A 15,802-nucleotide genomic window follows, 5' to 3' on the forward strand; every position below is an offset into this window, starting at 1 on the left:
GGTGTGGGGGTGTGGGTTCCAATTTCAGTTAAGAAGGAATAAGCACTCTTCACTCTATCTCTCCCACTGAATGCACTATAAACCCTGGGCAGAACACATGAAGCAGATATCTGAAGTTGCTGAAAAGAAAATAATAAAAGGCAAATTGGGGAAGAAGACCAGAACATGAAGTGCCATCAAACCAGTGATGAGTTTTTAGTTTTTAGTTTTTTTCTCTACTCTTGCACCTCCTGGCCTGGACTTAAAAGCAGAACAAAAACTGGAATTGTATACCAGGTACAGATAGAAAGTGCCAAGAAAAACCCTGTCCTACTGGTACAAAAATAGGAAAGAAGGGCCCTACAGATCAGAGTGAATGGGAAAAATATTCGTTAATCAGGCCAGACACAGTGGGTGGCTCATGCAGGTAATCCTACCACTTTGGGAGGCCAAGGCAGGCGGATTGCCTGAGCTCAGAAGTCTAAGACCATCCTGGCTAATACGGTGAAAACCCATCTGTACTAAAAATACAAAAAATTACCTGAGCGTAGTAGTGTGTGCCTGTAGTCCCAGCTACTAGGGAGGCTGAGGCACGAGAATTGCTTGAACCCGGGAGGTGGAGGTTGCAGTGAGCCAACTTCATGCCACTGCACTCCAGCCTGGGTAACAGAATGAGACTCTATCTCAAAAAAAAAAAAAAAAAATTCTGTTAATTATTTTCCATCCCAGTCCTCTGGCAATTCCATGGCAGTGGAAGGTAATTAAAACTCCAATGGAGGAGACATCTTTTCTCTGACTAGAGAAAGTATGTTCCCAAAGCATGGGGGGAGTCCTACTCCTTTTTTCTCTCTCTATTCCTTTATCACAGAACCCTGGAGGCAGATGCTACTTTGAGAAATATATGACAAAGTGAGGAAACAAAAGCCTTGGGTTCTTAGAGAAACAATATGAGAGCCCTGGGAGTAAAAAAAAATATCAGAGAGATCATGGAGAGGAGGTGGCTTGAGAAAGCTATCCTATGAAGTTGCATTTGATCACCTGAGTTTATCCCTTAGCTGTGTATGCATAGATTTGACCTTAACAAACATACTGATGACTTTGAGAACTGCATTTGGGGGTATATCATCACCAAGTTTTCAGATAGGCTTATGGATCTTTTACAAGTAAGATACATCTGAATAACATTGCAAACACTTTGAAAACCAAACATACTGGAGCCACAACTCACAGAAGATAGAGCAGCTTTTGTAACCTGAACCTAACAGAGTCAACTACCTGCTAAAATAGTAACAGCAACAACAATAAGTTAAAATTTCCTGTGAGAATTGAAAATACCTAGAGTCTTATAACACAATATTAAAAATGTTCAGAATATAATAAAAAGTTTCTCAAGATATGAATCACAGAAAAATCTCAAAAACACACAAGGGGAAATATAGCCAATGATGCAAACCCTGAGATGATACAATTGTTGGAATTAACAAACAAAGACTTAAGAGGTATTATAACCATGCTCTAAGAAGTAATGGCAGATACTCTTGAAATGAAATGAAAGACAGAGAGCGTGAACTGAGAAATAGAAGATAGTTAAAAAATGAATCATTGGAAATTTTAAAACTGAAAAATACAATGAACAACATAAAAAATAACTGAAAGGACTCAACAACAGAATGGAGATAAAAGAGAAAAATGTCAGTGAATTCAAACACAGGTGAATAGATATCCAATGTAAACAATAGAAAATATAGAAGGAAATAAAAAGTGAACAGACTCAAAGATCTATGAGACAATACATAAAGTGCTTAACACATGTCATCAGAGTTTTAGAAGGAGAGGAGAGAGTGTGTGGTGTAGAAGTCAATATTTGAAGAAATAATAGCTGGAGATGTGCCGATTTGGCAAAACATACAGCTACAGATTCATGAAGCTCAGTGAAACTAAAACAAGATAGGCTCAAAGAAACCCATGCCCAGACTCATCAAAGTCAAACTGCTGAAAACTAAAGACAAAGAAAAAAATCTTGAAAGCAGCCTAAGAAAAATGACGTATTACATATTGCAAAGCAATGATTCAAACGACTATGAATTTCTTATCAGAAATTGCACTATGTAAGAAGACATTTGCAAAGTATGAAGGGGAATTAAAGATGAAATTTAAAAATGCTTACAATTAAGTCAGAAGAGCTGGACGCAGGCATGCGTAGCCGAAATACAAGTCTGTGAATTGGAATGCTGTTAAGAAGATATCAACAGAGTCACAGGAGTACAAAGGATCAGGCAAATATTTCTGACAGATGGGAAGTTAAAAAGGCTTCATGAGGAAATTGCTTCTAAGCTTGGCATTGAAGGAAGAGATTTTATTTTATTTTTAGTATGTATGTATTTATATCTCATTGCCTTCCAGAAAGATTTTGAAGTAACTTATAAAAATACATATATCCCAATAGGACAGAATAATTAATTCAGGCAATCTGACTAAAAGGGGAAAATTAAGTGTATGAAATTAATAAACCATAGGTAAGACTAGATGAAAGAAATGCAAACCATGGGCCAGGCACAGTGGCTCACGCCTGTAATCCCAGCACTTTGGGAGGCCGAGGCTTGTGGATCACAAGGTCAGGAGATCAAGACCACCCTGGCTAACATGGTGAAACCCAGTCTCTACTAAAAATTAAAAAAAAAAAAATTAGCCAGGTGTGGTGGCGGGCGCCTGTAGTCCCAGCTACTCGGGAGGCTGAGGCAGGAGAATGGCGTGAACCCGGGAGGTGGAGATTGCAGTGAGCCGAGATGGCACCATTGCACTCCAGCCTGGGCGACAGAGCGAGACTCCGTCTCAAAAAAAAAAAAAAAAAAAAAGAAAAAAAGAAATGCAAACCATGGGTCCTAGATAACTACTGGAAGAAGCCACAGATTTGGAGGTAGCCTGCCTGGAGACCAGAAGAATGAATCTATTTCTAAAGCACAAAATAGAGGGTAAGGATTTGAGGCAAAAAATGAAGTACTATGCATGGTAATCCTCTGGGAAGTGGTTCCTATGAGGCATAGCAGTCTGGTCCCGGCCTTGGGAGAATAATTTAATGTCATGACAAAGATTCTGAACTTTTTTCTGTGTAAAATGAGGAGGCATTGAACTTTGAGATCAAGGGAGTAAGATCATCATAGCTGTGTTGGTCAGTAGTAATTCTGGCAACAATATGATGGATAGCTTTGGCTGCATTGGGAAGCAAAATATGTATTGCATAAAAATAAATAATATAAATAAGATGAAAAGGGATTTTCTGTTTTAAATGATAGAGTTGTCATTAATTATTAGTATTAGAAATACATTAAGGCAGCCGGGTGCCATGGCTCACACCTGTAATCCCAGCACTTTGGGCAGCCAAGGTGGGTGGATCACCTGAGGTTGGGAGTTCAAGACCAGCCTGACCAACATGGAGAAACCCCATCTCTACTAAAAATACAAAATTAGCCAGGTGTGCTGGCACATGCCTGTAATCCCAGCTACTTGGGAGGCTGAGGCAGGAGAATCGCTTGAACCCAGGAGGTGGATGTTGCGGTGAGCCGAGATCACGCCATTGCACTCCAGCCTGGGCAACAAGAGAGAAACTCCATCTCAAAAAAAAAAAAAGAAAGAAAGAAATACATTAAGCCTCTGAAGAGTGACTGAGTGAGGCAGCAAAGCATCATAATTAAGAGATTAAAACCCAATGGCCTATTTCTGCCTTTTGCTGTGTGGCCTTGGGCAAGTTACTTGACTTCTCTGGCTTCAGGTTTTTTCTTAAATTTATAATATGGGGATTATAATAACTTTACTGACATCTTAGGGTTGCTGTGGAAATTAAATAAGTAATAAACATGTACACATACAACAGAAACTGGTACATGGTAAGCAAGGTAAACTTTATATCTAGGTATTGTCACCAGGGTTTCCTCCAAATATCTCCAGGCTGTTCTTATGTCTTGAAAAATCCAGCAACCTTTGTCTAGTTGATATTAACTTGCTGGGTCTTGAAAAACTTAAATTTCTACAACCTTTTCCTTTATATCTTAATGGCCTGAGATTATTGTGTATTTAGCAAGCGATTAAAGAGTAACTAACACTTTAATGTTATGATTTTAATGATTTGAAAAAACAAACACATAAACAAAAAATGTAATAAGCTCCAGAATACTGTTTTTCTTTTTAAATAGTTTGTATTTTAAAGTTATGGTGGGATGTGTGAAAAGAAGTATCAAAATGAACTCTAGATAACTGCAGTGGCTAGAGCAACAGAGAAAAGACCAAGCCTTCCTAGTAGAGGACACAAACAAAGGCAAAGCAAGCAGTCAGTGTCCAAGTCAAGGAGGTGCTAGTGTCAGGGAGGGGAACTGGCAGTCAAGTCAGAAAATAGCATCTCATGGAATGGGTCACACAGTAGAAGTCTGGGCAGTAGGAGACAGGTGCTCATAGGGTACCCAGGATTTGAAAGGATCATACCTAAGACAGCAAGACTAGCAGGCTTGGTGGGGATTGGTTCTGCACCAGGTCAAGGCTCAATTGCACATTGAAGGTAGTTGTAAGCTAAGACTGGGCAAAGAGGTTTAAGATCTTAAGAGGTATTATGCCAGGGAAGGTACAGAAAAAAGGCAAAGAGGGGTTAAAACATACATAAATGTTTTCTAGAAGTTGCCGTGGCCTCAGCTATCACTTTGTAGAGTCTTCTTAGTCTACCTGTGATCATTTCACTATTTAATGTATAATCTGTTCATGATTTCCTTTCCGTTCTCTACCACATGGAAGGAAGTTTCAGGAGTTTTTTCTGTCTTCATCATAAACAAAATACCCAGAGTAATTTTGCATTAAAATCTTGTTGGCACTACTTTTCATAAATGTGTCATGAGTAATAATACATGCCTATTAATATTTCAAATAATTAACAGAATGCAGCTTTTTGAATGTGCAAAAGCAATGTATAATTGATAATCCAGAGGGAAGTGGCCCAAAGAAGTTGAATCATACCATACAGGAAATAGAAGGATTAAATCTTTTGAGATTGAGAAAGAATTTCTTCTCTGATACATTCAAATTCTTTGCTTTGAGAATATAATGAATAAAGATAACTCAAAATAACTTTTACATGTATTTATATATAAAAATATGTGAATGAATTGCTAGCCAACCTACATTATGTTCAGTGAAAGAAGATTTAGTAGAAAAACACTTTTTAAAAATGTTATACTACCCTAAGAAGTATTTCAGAAATTTGCAAATTCAAAGTGCATTTGGTATTGGCAATCTAATTATGTGTGAGGTACAGTGCTACGCTCTGGGGCTACCAAGATGATCCAAATCATGGTCCATGACCTCAGTAAGCCTGTGTCTAAAAGGAGCTGGACATATAACTGAGAATTCCAACGTAATGTTGTTATTGTTTTGATAAAACTGTGAAACACTGAGGCTGAGCTTTTAGGCTATTTGGAGAAAAAGGAGTGGCGAAGTGGAAGGAGGGGTTGTGCTCAGGGAAGGATTTATGGAGGAGGGACAGCAAGGAATGAGCCTCAAAAGATGTGTTGTGTTACCAAACTAAAGAAGAGGAAAAATTTGTTTGGACAAGAGGGAAGTGCATGAAAAGACTTTTTCAAAAGTAAGAGATTATGTTGGTAAAACAGGAAGCCTCACTCAAACCACATTTTATCAGACAGAGAGTAACTAAACGATATTTTAAGTAGAAGAGTGCCATGGTGAGATTCATATTTTATAGTGACTATTCTGATAGAAATGTGAAGCATGGACTTAATTGGAACAAAAATTGAGATGGGGAAATATTGATGTGGTTTTGCCAGGAATGAGAGAGAAATGAATTGGGCCGAATCTAAAACAGTGGTTAATAGGGAGAGAAAGAAAGGAAAAGATTCCAGAAATAGGTCATATCATTATATGGACATGTAAATTGGATTTGAGGGTATATAGAGAACTACAGGATGACTTTCAGATTTCTAGCTTAGGAAACACCAGGTGTTTCAATGGTTTCACTATCTCAGTATGATAGAGGGAAGAATCGCAGATCTAGGATGTGAGAAGACCTCATCTGGGGAAGGAGAGACATGGGGAGGCAAATGATGAGTCCATTTTAGTTGTAATAAATTTGAGGTTCCTGAGGCTTTGAAGAGTCACTTCTCACTTAAACTTTACTGGTCATGTATCACTTAAAATAAATGGGTAGTAAAGGGGTGCTGGTTGTACAGATACAAAATAAAATCTTACCTAGTCTACATCCTCTCCTATCCTACCACTCTATTCCCTCTACCCTCCACCCCAAGCTGCTCTTTCTTCTTCCCATTATAAGAACATATTGACTACAGAATCATATGTTCTACATGCTCAGGAGGAAGGATGGGGGAGGAAGAAGAAAGAATAAAATAGACTCTGGAGTCTGGCCTAAAGACAGCTCTTCTAAGACGATTTTCAATATACACTCTTCTAGAATTAATATTGTCTTTAGTTTGATATGCTTATTATCACAAGCAATAGTTATATGGCTAAAATAATTGTGTTAACTCAGTGACTATTACAAAACAATGAATACAGGAGCACTTAAAAAATTTATGTTGATGGCTTTACAGTGACAGAATCTAGATGGTCCTAAAAATAATTACCAAGTGCATATCTGAAGAATTAGTACTAAGCTCTTTGGTTTTTTCTTTTCCTGATCTTTGAACTCAATATTGGTGAAATTTATAAATATATCTTACATTAATTTTTCTATTAGTGACTTTTTTATTGTGGTAAAATATACATAACATAAAATTCACCATTTTAACTTACATTTTTAAGTGTGCAGTTCAATGGCACCAAGTGCAATCACATTGTTGTGTCACCATCACTACCCACCAACTCCAAAACTTGTATTATCTTGATATTTAAGCATTAATTGATATTTCTGTTTTATATATTCTACTAATAGAAAAAACAGAACTTCTGCTCTCCTCTAAAATTATGTCTAGAGCAATTCTTTCATAAATTGAATATCAGCTTACAGATATTTAAATTCAGCAGAGAATTTAAACATTGTAGCATTCTTATTTTCTGTAAGAAAAATATTGGGTTATTCAACTGAAGCAAAAAACGCTCCATAGTTAACCATACCAATGCTATGAATACTAAATATTCTCTTCAATTACAGTGAAATTTAAAGTTCAGAACCCCATGCGGCTGTAGGAAAAGTAGAGTATGCCAGAATGTAAAATCACAATAATGAGCCATAGTCTACTATGATTCTTGGCCTACTGTAAGCTGCAATAAATGTTTTAAATGAATAAGTGAGTTTACAAGGGAAGAAAATTAATATAAGTTACATAAAATTTTTATTAATTTAACAATTGTAAGTCATGATAGTTAACAGGTGAAATGAATGTCTTATTACTTATTGAAATAAAAATTAACAAAAGTAGTTAAAAGTGCTTGTGTTAAACAAGCTTAAATTATTCTAACACATTAATTAAATTTCAATAGGCAGACATTTTCAAGCTGGAGAAGCTTGAAAGGTAGTCAGGGAGAAAGGTAGTCCGTCATTTACCAAAGGTCACACACTCTGGAGGGAGATTTCCAGCATGCACCCGGGGCCATTTTGTGTTGAGCTTCACAGTAAGGAGCAGAGATGAAGCGTGCAGATGCTGGAGTCAGACTACCTGGGTTTCCATTTCTACTTTGCTATTTATTAGCTGTGTAGAATTAGATGAACTATTTAACCTTTGTCTTCCTCAGTTATTGCCTTCATAAAATAAGGCTAACCATATAATTTTTGTGAGAATTAAATGCATCAACATGGGTCAAGTGTCTCCAACTGTATGTACAGGACATTCTAAGAACTTTTTTTAAGATATTATCATAGCTGTGACCGCTTCTCGACTCAAAACATGGAATAAGGGCTAAATGCCTCTTCTCCTGAGAAGAGTCCAAAATAATACAAAGAGTATTCATGGACGCTAGTTGGTTTTATTTCTTTGATTTACTTATTCTTTTGTTACCAAGGCTGATGAAAAGTGACTTTTCATTGAAAACACCGCTACCAACCACTACTGTCTTGCATCACAACCACCACCATTGCAACTACCATCACCACCATTACCACGAGTTTTACCACTATTTCCACCATCACGGTAGCAGCTCTTACCCCCACCACCATCATAACCATCACCACCTCTGCAATACCATCACCACCATCACTATCACCATCACCATCATTAAAAACAACATTTTTAACATCCATGTGAATAGAATAATGTGAATTTAGAAGTGTCATTTGGAGAGTGAAGGACTACAGAAAAGATGTATGTGTACACATACTGGTGAAGGGAGGAAAAAGATTTAGTGTTCAGGCAGCTAAAGGAATACACCAGAAACAAACATGAAGTCATGTTTATGTGTTATACACAAAGTTTGAGCCAGTAGTTTCAGAGTAAAACCATTACAAAGGTAAAATGAAAAATTCCTTCTTACATGCTAATCTGTGCTGTTTGAAATCTGTAACTAAGGTTGTTTACAGTAGTGGTTGAGAGAATGGGCTTTAATTAAAGAGTCTTGGATTTTAGTTCCATATCTACTTCATACCTGCCCTTGAGTATGCTATTTAACCTCCCAGAACTTGTATTTTCTCCATCTAAAAAATGGTGGTTCCATTATTTAGAATTTGTGTGAATATTTAATACATACTCACATATAACATAAGCATTCAGCACAATGCTTGTGCAAGATTAAGACCTTCCCCTGTTGCCCTCTAATCACTTTCTCTCCAAATTTTAACTACTCAGTAAATCACACTATCATTCTTAGGTAAGAGTTAACTTCAATTCAGCCCTTTCTCTCCTCCACCTCCTGCACCCCCAGGAACTCATTAATAAATTTTTCCTGTTCTACCTCTGGAATATAGCTTACATTCATCCACTTTCATTTTACTTCCCTGCTGCCATCTTTGCCCAAGCCCAGAGTACTAGGATAGACCAATCTCTCAGTTGCTGCACAATACAATCAATCCTCCACAGAGCAGCCAATGTGAACTTAAAAAAATGTAAATCAGATGATGCTTAAAGTTTTCAGTAGTTTCCTATTGTACTTAGAATCAAAATTTAGCTCTTTAACATCAATTTTTTCTACATGATTTGTTCTCTGTCTACCTTTTCTACTTAACCTCTTACCATTCTCCCCTAATTCTAGAAGCTTTGGTTACACCACCCTCCTTAGTGTCTTTTTTTTTTTTGGAGGGGGATGGAATTTCACTCTGTCACCCAGGCTGAAGTGCGGTGGCACAATCTCAGCTCACTGCAACCTCCGCCTCCCGGGTTCAAGTGATTCTCCTGCCTCAGCCTCCTGAGTAGCTGGGACTACAGGTGTGTGTCACCAAGCCCAGCTAAGTTTTTTTTTTTTTTTTGTATTTTATACTAAGCTTTTGGCTGTGTCCTTTCAAAGAGGTCTCCCTTATCTCAAGTAGTATTCTCCACACCTAATCATCATTTCACCTTATTTTTTAATAACTCTTGCAGTCTGAAGTTATATTTATCATATAGTTGTTTATTTATTCGGTCCTCTATTATAGGAATGTAAGTAACTTGAAGGAAATTACACTGTTGGTCTTGTTCATGTTTCTACTCCCAGTGCCAAAAGCAGTTCCTAGCATGTTTTTGAAATGCAATAAAATATTCACTATGCAAATGAAAACTGATTTTTTTTTGAGAGGGGCAAAGTGTCTGACTTAAATAATATCTCATTCTGGAAAACACAATTATGGTAGAAACTGGAGAGAAATTTTTTTCTTAGGGAGAAGAAAGCCCTCAAATCCCCAAATGGAGGCAATAGAAAAGCTGAGAAATAAATTCACATATAAGCTTAGGTCTGCATTTCTCATAAATAATATTCTCATAATGTGCTCTGAAATAAACAAAAAAGTTTAAGATAAACTTTTATTAATATTTTGTTTAGCTCCATAGTTTATAATTGATCTATGGTTTATAATTGATCTATTTAAAAGATCTATTTATACTTAGGCTAACACAAACATTCAAGAGCTAAATCATTGCCAAGGGTATATAATGTCTAAAACCTAAATGTAGTGGCTCTGACACACAAATAACAACAACAACAAAAAGACTATTTGCTGATGGGTTGAAAAGACATAAAGAAAAAATTCAGTTATTGTGGTTATTTAGTCAAAGAGGAAAGCAAAACTGAGATTGACATAGCATATCAACTACTCTGTACTCACTGTGCATGGGGTCTGCATCCATGGCTCCCCATCAATTTGCATTGGCAGAGACTTGCTCGTCCTGGGGGAAAATATTTCATTGTAAGTATTGCAAGGAAATACTTTATATTACAGACTATATGTGAGATATAAGATGATGAGACCAGGGAAGGCAATATGGTAATAGTTGGGCTCTAAATTTATCTCCAATGAAAGGAGCTTCAACTCTCCACTATTAATAAATACCCTGAAAAGTACCTTAGTCACAGGAATATTATGAGCTTCCTGGTAAGTGTAGTGATATTTAAAAAAATTCTGGATGCCAAAAGAAAAATTTCAGGGTTTATGTTTAATGACACGATCAGAATTTCTACAGCCAAAAGAGATTCCTTGTTTTTATAACCTTACATTGCAAACTGGGAGAAAGGTGCTTCTCCCAGTTCTTCTAGCACCAACACTTTCAGGTAAATAACATCAATTATTCCTGTGCTACAATCCATGGCTTCCCCTGGGCAGATCACGAGGTCAGTAGTTTGAAACCAGCCTGACCAACATGGTGAAACCCCATCTCTACTAAAAACACAGAAATTAGCCAGGATGTGTTGGTGGGTGCCTGTAATCCCAGATACTCGGGAGGATGAGGCAGAAGAATCCTTGAAACTGGAAGGTGGGGTTGCAGTGAGCCAAGATCGTGCCACTGCACTCCAGCCTGGGCAACAAGAGTGAAACTCCGTCTCAAAAAAAAAAAAAAAAAAAAAATTGGGGGGAAATTTTGGGCAAAAAAAATGCTTGAAAAAGTTAAAATTTAAAACATATATAAAATCTTACTGTGGCACTTTAGTCCATGAAATGATTTAAGTCAATGGTGTCTCATCATTGTTTTCATAGATAATTTGCCCAGTAAATACTTTGGTGCTTCAGTAGACTAATGTGAGTATAAATCATAAAATTTGTAGGTTTGAATTCGTGCATCAATATGTCCATGGTAGTCAACAAGAGAGAATCAGATTCCAACAAACCATATCAGTAATAGCTAACCAATATTTTAGACAATCTGCCAATGTCCATTATTTTGAAATATATTAGTATTAATAACTGATTATTTGGAGCCCAAAGAAGACAATGTTACTATCAGAGTTCTGCATACTTTTAATTAGTTTGAGGCTATGCCATATCAAACGCCTTTGTCAGTTACAGCAAGGGAACTACCTGATGACCACGCAGGAGCATTGAGCCAGCCGCCGGCCAGCACTTTTCAGGCCTGTGTATATTTGCCCCATCTCCATGGCTCCTTCCAAGCCGACCACCTCCAGCAGCTGGTCACTGAGATCTGAAAGAAAGTAGATGCCTTTTAAGTTGCAATGTGTATACATATGTCCACAATTTAATGCCATTTGATACTATGGAGATTAAAAAAAATAACAGCCACTTCACAAAGAAAGCTTGTCTTAGAAACTTAAAGTAATAAAAAGATGGCCTACTTTTATAACTCTCAGTTTAACTAAACCTTGAGGTTCTGTGGAAAATGATTTGCTGTCAGCTTATTCTAAAACAAAATGGGAAGCACAGATTCTGAGCCAAATAATACAGAAAAAAAAAAACCCAGTAGTTTTTAACATCAACAAACTTAATGTTATTCCACATGTATATAAGGACCATTTATACATCCCACATCAGACATTTGGCAGCAAATACACATTTCAACACTATAAATAAAATATGAGGATATGCTGTCAAACATGATTTTGTTAAATTACTTGAACAAGAGACCTTGGAGATTATGGAGTTGGAGCTTCTCATTTTATACATTAGAAGATGGGAGTCCCTAAATCTTTGAATAACTTGTCTACAGTAATAGGTAACTGTACAGAAGTTCAAGAAACAATAGTAATTTTGTGAAATGTTTTTCCGATGTTAAGGAATATTCTACAAAATACTGTTTGGTAGTATACTAGATAATTAGTCCCATGCAATCATTATTATTAAATTTTTTTTAGCAGAAGACATTAAAAAGGGGCTAATAGTTAAGAGTTGTTGCTTGTTAGGTATTTACTAGGACTAATTACTTTATATTATCTCATTTGCTTCTGCTCCAGACCAATTTAAGATAAATGTGATTCTCCTCATTTACAGATAGAGAAGCTAAACATTGGAGATGTTAATAATTATTCATATTCACATACCTAGAAAGTGACAGAGCCAAAAGGTGAACCTAATTGCTTTGATGCACTATGCTACATTTGATACATCAATCATATGAAAAGGACAGAATTTACAACATTTTAGAAATCATCTTAACATAAAGGTAGAGGTTGGACTGCGTGAGCTTCAAGGTTCCTTTCCAATCTGAATATTTGCATTCAGCCAGAAAGCAGAAGTTGAACTCACATCAATAGAATCCCACACAGTCCTGTCCCAAGACTCACTGACAGCCCATCTGCTCACCTATTTAACTCAGAGTGCTGAGACCCTTGATTTGGAGGCCAAAGTCTAGGTGCATATATATGGTTCTTTTCCATTTTAATATTCTTATGTGTTTTTGTGTATTTTCAAATATAAATACATAATTGTACGTTGCTTAGTAGCAGAAAAACTAGAGGAGTGGAATACAGTGGGAGGCATGATTATTATACAAGAAAGCCATGTAATAGTTGGTCATATTTGAGGTCGGACTCCTAGAAAAACAAGCAAATGTGTTTTGTATGGAATCCACTTTGTACAGAAAGTGCTCACTCCTCACTAATGACTCCATTTTAGCATAGAGTATAGAGAGGCTAATGATTTATTTTCAGTGTAGTTCAACTGTGTGGCAGCAAATAGTGCTTTGCAATCTCAAAGTTCGTTAAGCCCAGGATCGTAGGTAAATTTAATAAAAGCACTTTAAAAAGAATATGCAACCAAGCCAGCAAACTTTTAAGTGAATAATAAAAATCTATTATTTTTAACTTTAAGCTGTAGCTGTAGCACGGGATTACTCCAAGTAAAAACAATATTTTAGCTACAAAATCAAATGTTAACTTAGAGCTTCCACCTTGCTGTTCTAAACCCCATTTAGACTTATTTCTCATGAAACTTATTCTGTGTTTCTAGTTTAAATTCATGTTGCCAAGAACAGATGGACAAGGAATGGAAACATATTCTTTCAGCTGTAGCCGGCACTAAAATGTGCTTGGCTCTATAGCCTGGGTGTTAATATACGCATTTCTTAGATATATGTCAACCAGAAAACGACATTGTGGCAAGCACTGAAGTCCCAGATGTGTGCCTGCTGATATTTATAAAACAACAACTACCACCACGATGATCACCACCGCCACAGGACTGGAGTTTGCATTTAGTATTGTAGATTTTGCACCGCCTGATTCCTAAATAGGTACAATTCTGTGTTAATTTCTGCAATGATCTGAAACTGGTTGATGGGAACCATTCTATAAGAAATGAAACACTTTCTCAAGACAGAGTTAATCTGTGAGCCCTAACTTTTTCATGAATCACAGGGATCTGTCTACACCCACACCATATTGCTACTGTCTACCACCCTCCTTCTGATTTTTTTCTTTCTTTTAATGTGTCTTTGTTTTTCTGCATGCAAAAACGCCTTGAAAATCAATTCTGCTGTTAATAATCAGTAATGAAGATATTTCTCATAGATTTAGAACACCCAGGCTTTTAAACTTTCATGTTCTTGCTAACACAAATAATTTTATAGGAATAGTGCCATGTTTACTAACTCTAGCAAAGGCAAATAAATACCATACTCCTTTTAATTAGGCATTCAGGGAGAGAAAACAAAAACAAAATGAAACTAAATTTGTGTTGCACGAATTTGCCCCCATAACACTTCCACATTTTTTGATACAGCACAATCTGCAATCTGTCTGTATACAATTGATGCCCCCTACCTGTTAATCTTTGAGATCAGGGTCCTGATTGATTTCAGACAGAGAGAGTTTCTATCTATGCAATTTTGAATTCTGTTTCTATATGTGGTATCCTTTGGAACATCAGACTTCCTCACCTCACATTCTAGCTAAGAGTTATTTTAAGAACAGTTCTCCTTGGGATGGCCTAACCAGCTAGATCAACCTATTTAATTGGTTTGCTACCTGGCTACTGGCTTCATATTTAAGAGTGTGAGCAGCAAAAGATGACCTATGGACCGAATCTGGCCCCTAGCCCTTTTTGTATGGCTCACGACAATTAAGAATGGTTTTATATATTTAAAAATATAAAAAAATAAAGTACTATAACATCTGAAAATTATATAAAATTCAAATTTCAGTGCCCATCAATTAGTCTTCATTGGAACACAGCCACATTCACTGGTTTAGGTCTTGTCTATGTCTCTTTTTGTACTACAGAGGCACAGTAGAGACCATATGGTCGACAAAGCTGACAATGTTTACTATGTGGACCTTTAGATAAGTTTGCCCACCTATGCTTTAGAGAAACATGAACACTTTCAGGTCACTAAGGTTGTCACTTTAGTACTGCTGCTATAAATGCTAAATGGCAATTTATTTTTTAGTGCCTGAAAGACATAATGTTCCAGCATTAATTCCACAGTGTATGTAACCATGCAAAGAACAGCTGTTCTCCACCAGGGAGTCTCACCACACTTGTGTACTATGAGCATTGCCACAATCCATTGGTTATTTATCATGGAACACCAAAAGTGTCCAAATAATTTTATTACAAAAGAAAGTAGAACAGTTTAACATTCATTAGTGTGCTCAGTCATTGCCTCTGGTTGGCTTCCTTGAGTGTGAGAAAAAGAAGAATCATAGATAGGAAGGCAGAAGTTGCAACCAGACCTGGAGATTCAGGTGGGAAACAGCTCTACCTTCAAAAGTTATCTGTGAAGAACTGTGAAATCCTGACACCATGATACTGAAATCCATTTGTGTCTATCTAGAGGAAGACGTTGCTTTTGTCCAATTTAATGTTATAAAGTATACTTTTGAAGGAAAACAAAATACGTTTCTGAAAGCATTTATATGTCTTTTTAAATACCTCCATGGGAGTAAACAGAGACAAGCTTTCATATTAGGTATTTTCACATTTAAAACAAAACATCTATAAAAGGTATTTCAGAGGGAAGAAACTTAATAAAATCATCAAAATTGGGTCATACTGGATCAAGATTCTTAACACATGGTCTGTGAATCTGAATAGGAAAAATGCAACTTTATTTTCACTAACATGTAATTGAAATTAAGCATTTCTTTCAAATATAAATGTAGTCAGGAACACCTGTGACTTTGTCACTGAGAAATATCACGTTATAGTTGTTACAATATTTCCTACTTTAAGAAAACGTAATACATTTTAATTATCTACGATACCAAAATATCTACAATAGTCTCTATAAAATAACACATTAAATTTTATTTTTTTATTTTTATCTTATGTAATTTTTCAAAATGTTATTTATATTCATTATGTCAAATTTTAGTAATGATTGAACTTCTAGATTTTAATTTGTTAATAAGAAAGCATATATATCTCTAAATCAAAATTTCTAACAGCATTTTAATCTAATTTTTCATAGAAAAGCATTTATATCTCTAAATCAAAATTTTAACAGTATTTTAATATAGCTGACTC

General features: G+C 36.2%; 1 protein-coding gene across 23 annotated transcripts in view; it reads right to left on the reverse strand.

Annotated features, from left to right (window-relative positions):
• The window catches only part of DGKB (diacylglycerol kinase beta), an 818,895-nt gene that overhangs the window by 21,061 nt on the left and 782,032 nt on the right, over positions 1–15,802 (reverse strand). For all 23 annotated transcript variants that reach the window (XM_063814062.1, XM_024357753.3, XM_024357755.3 and 20 more), the window contains 2 exons: positions 11,405–11,525; positions 10,217–10,277 (listed from right to left, as the gene is read on the reverse strand). In XM_063814062.1, the coding sequence (XP_063670132.1) occupies positions 10,217–10,277; positions 11,405–11,525 (182 nt within the window). The remainder of the gene's footprint in view (positions 1–10,216; positions 10,278–11,404; positions 11,526–15,802) is intronic.

Source organism: Pan troglodytes, chromosome 6 (assembly GCF_028858775.2).
Source record: "Pan troglodytes isolate AG18354 chromosome 6, NHGRI_mPanTro3-v2.0_pri, whole genome shotgun sequence".
NCBI lineage: Eukaryota > Metazoa > Chordata > Mammalia > Primates > Hominidae > Pan > Pan troglodytes.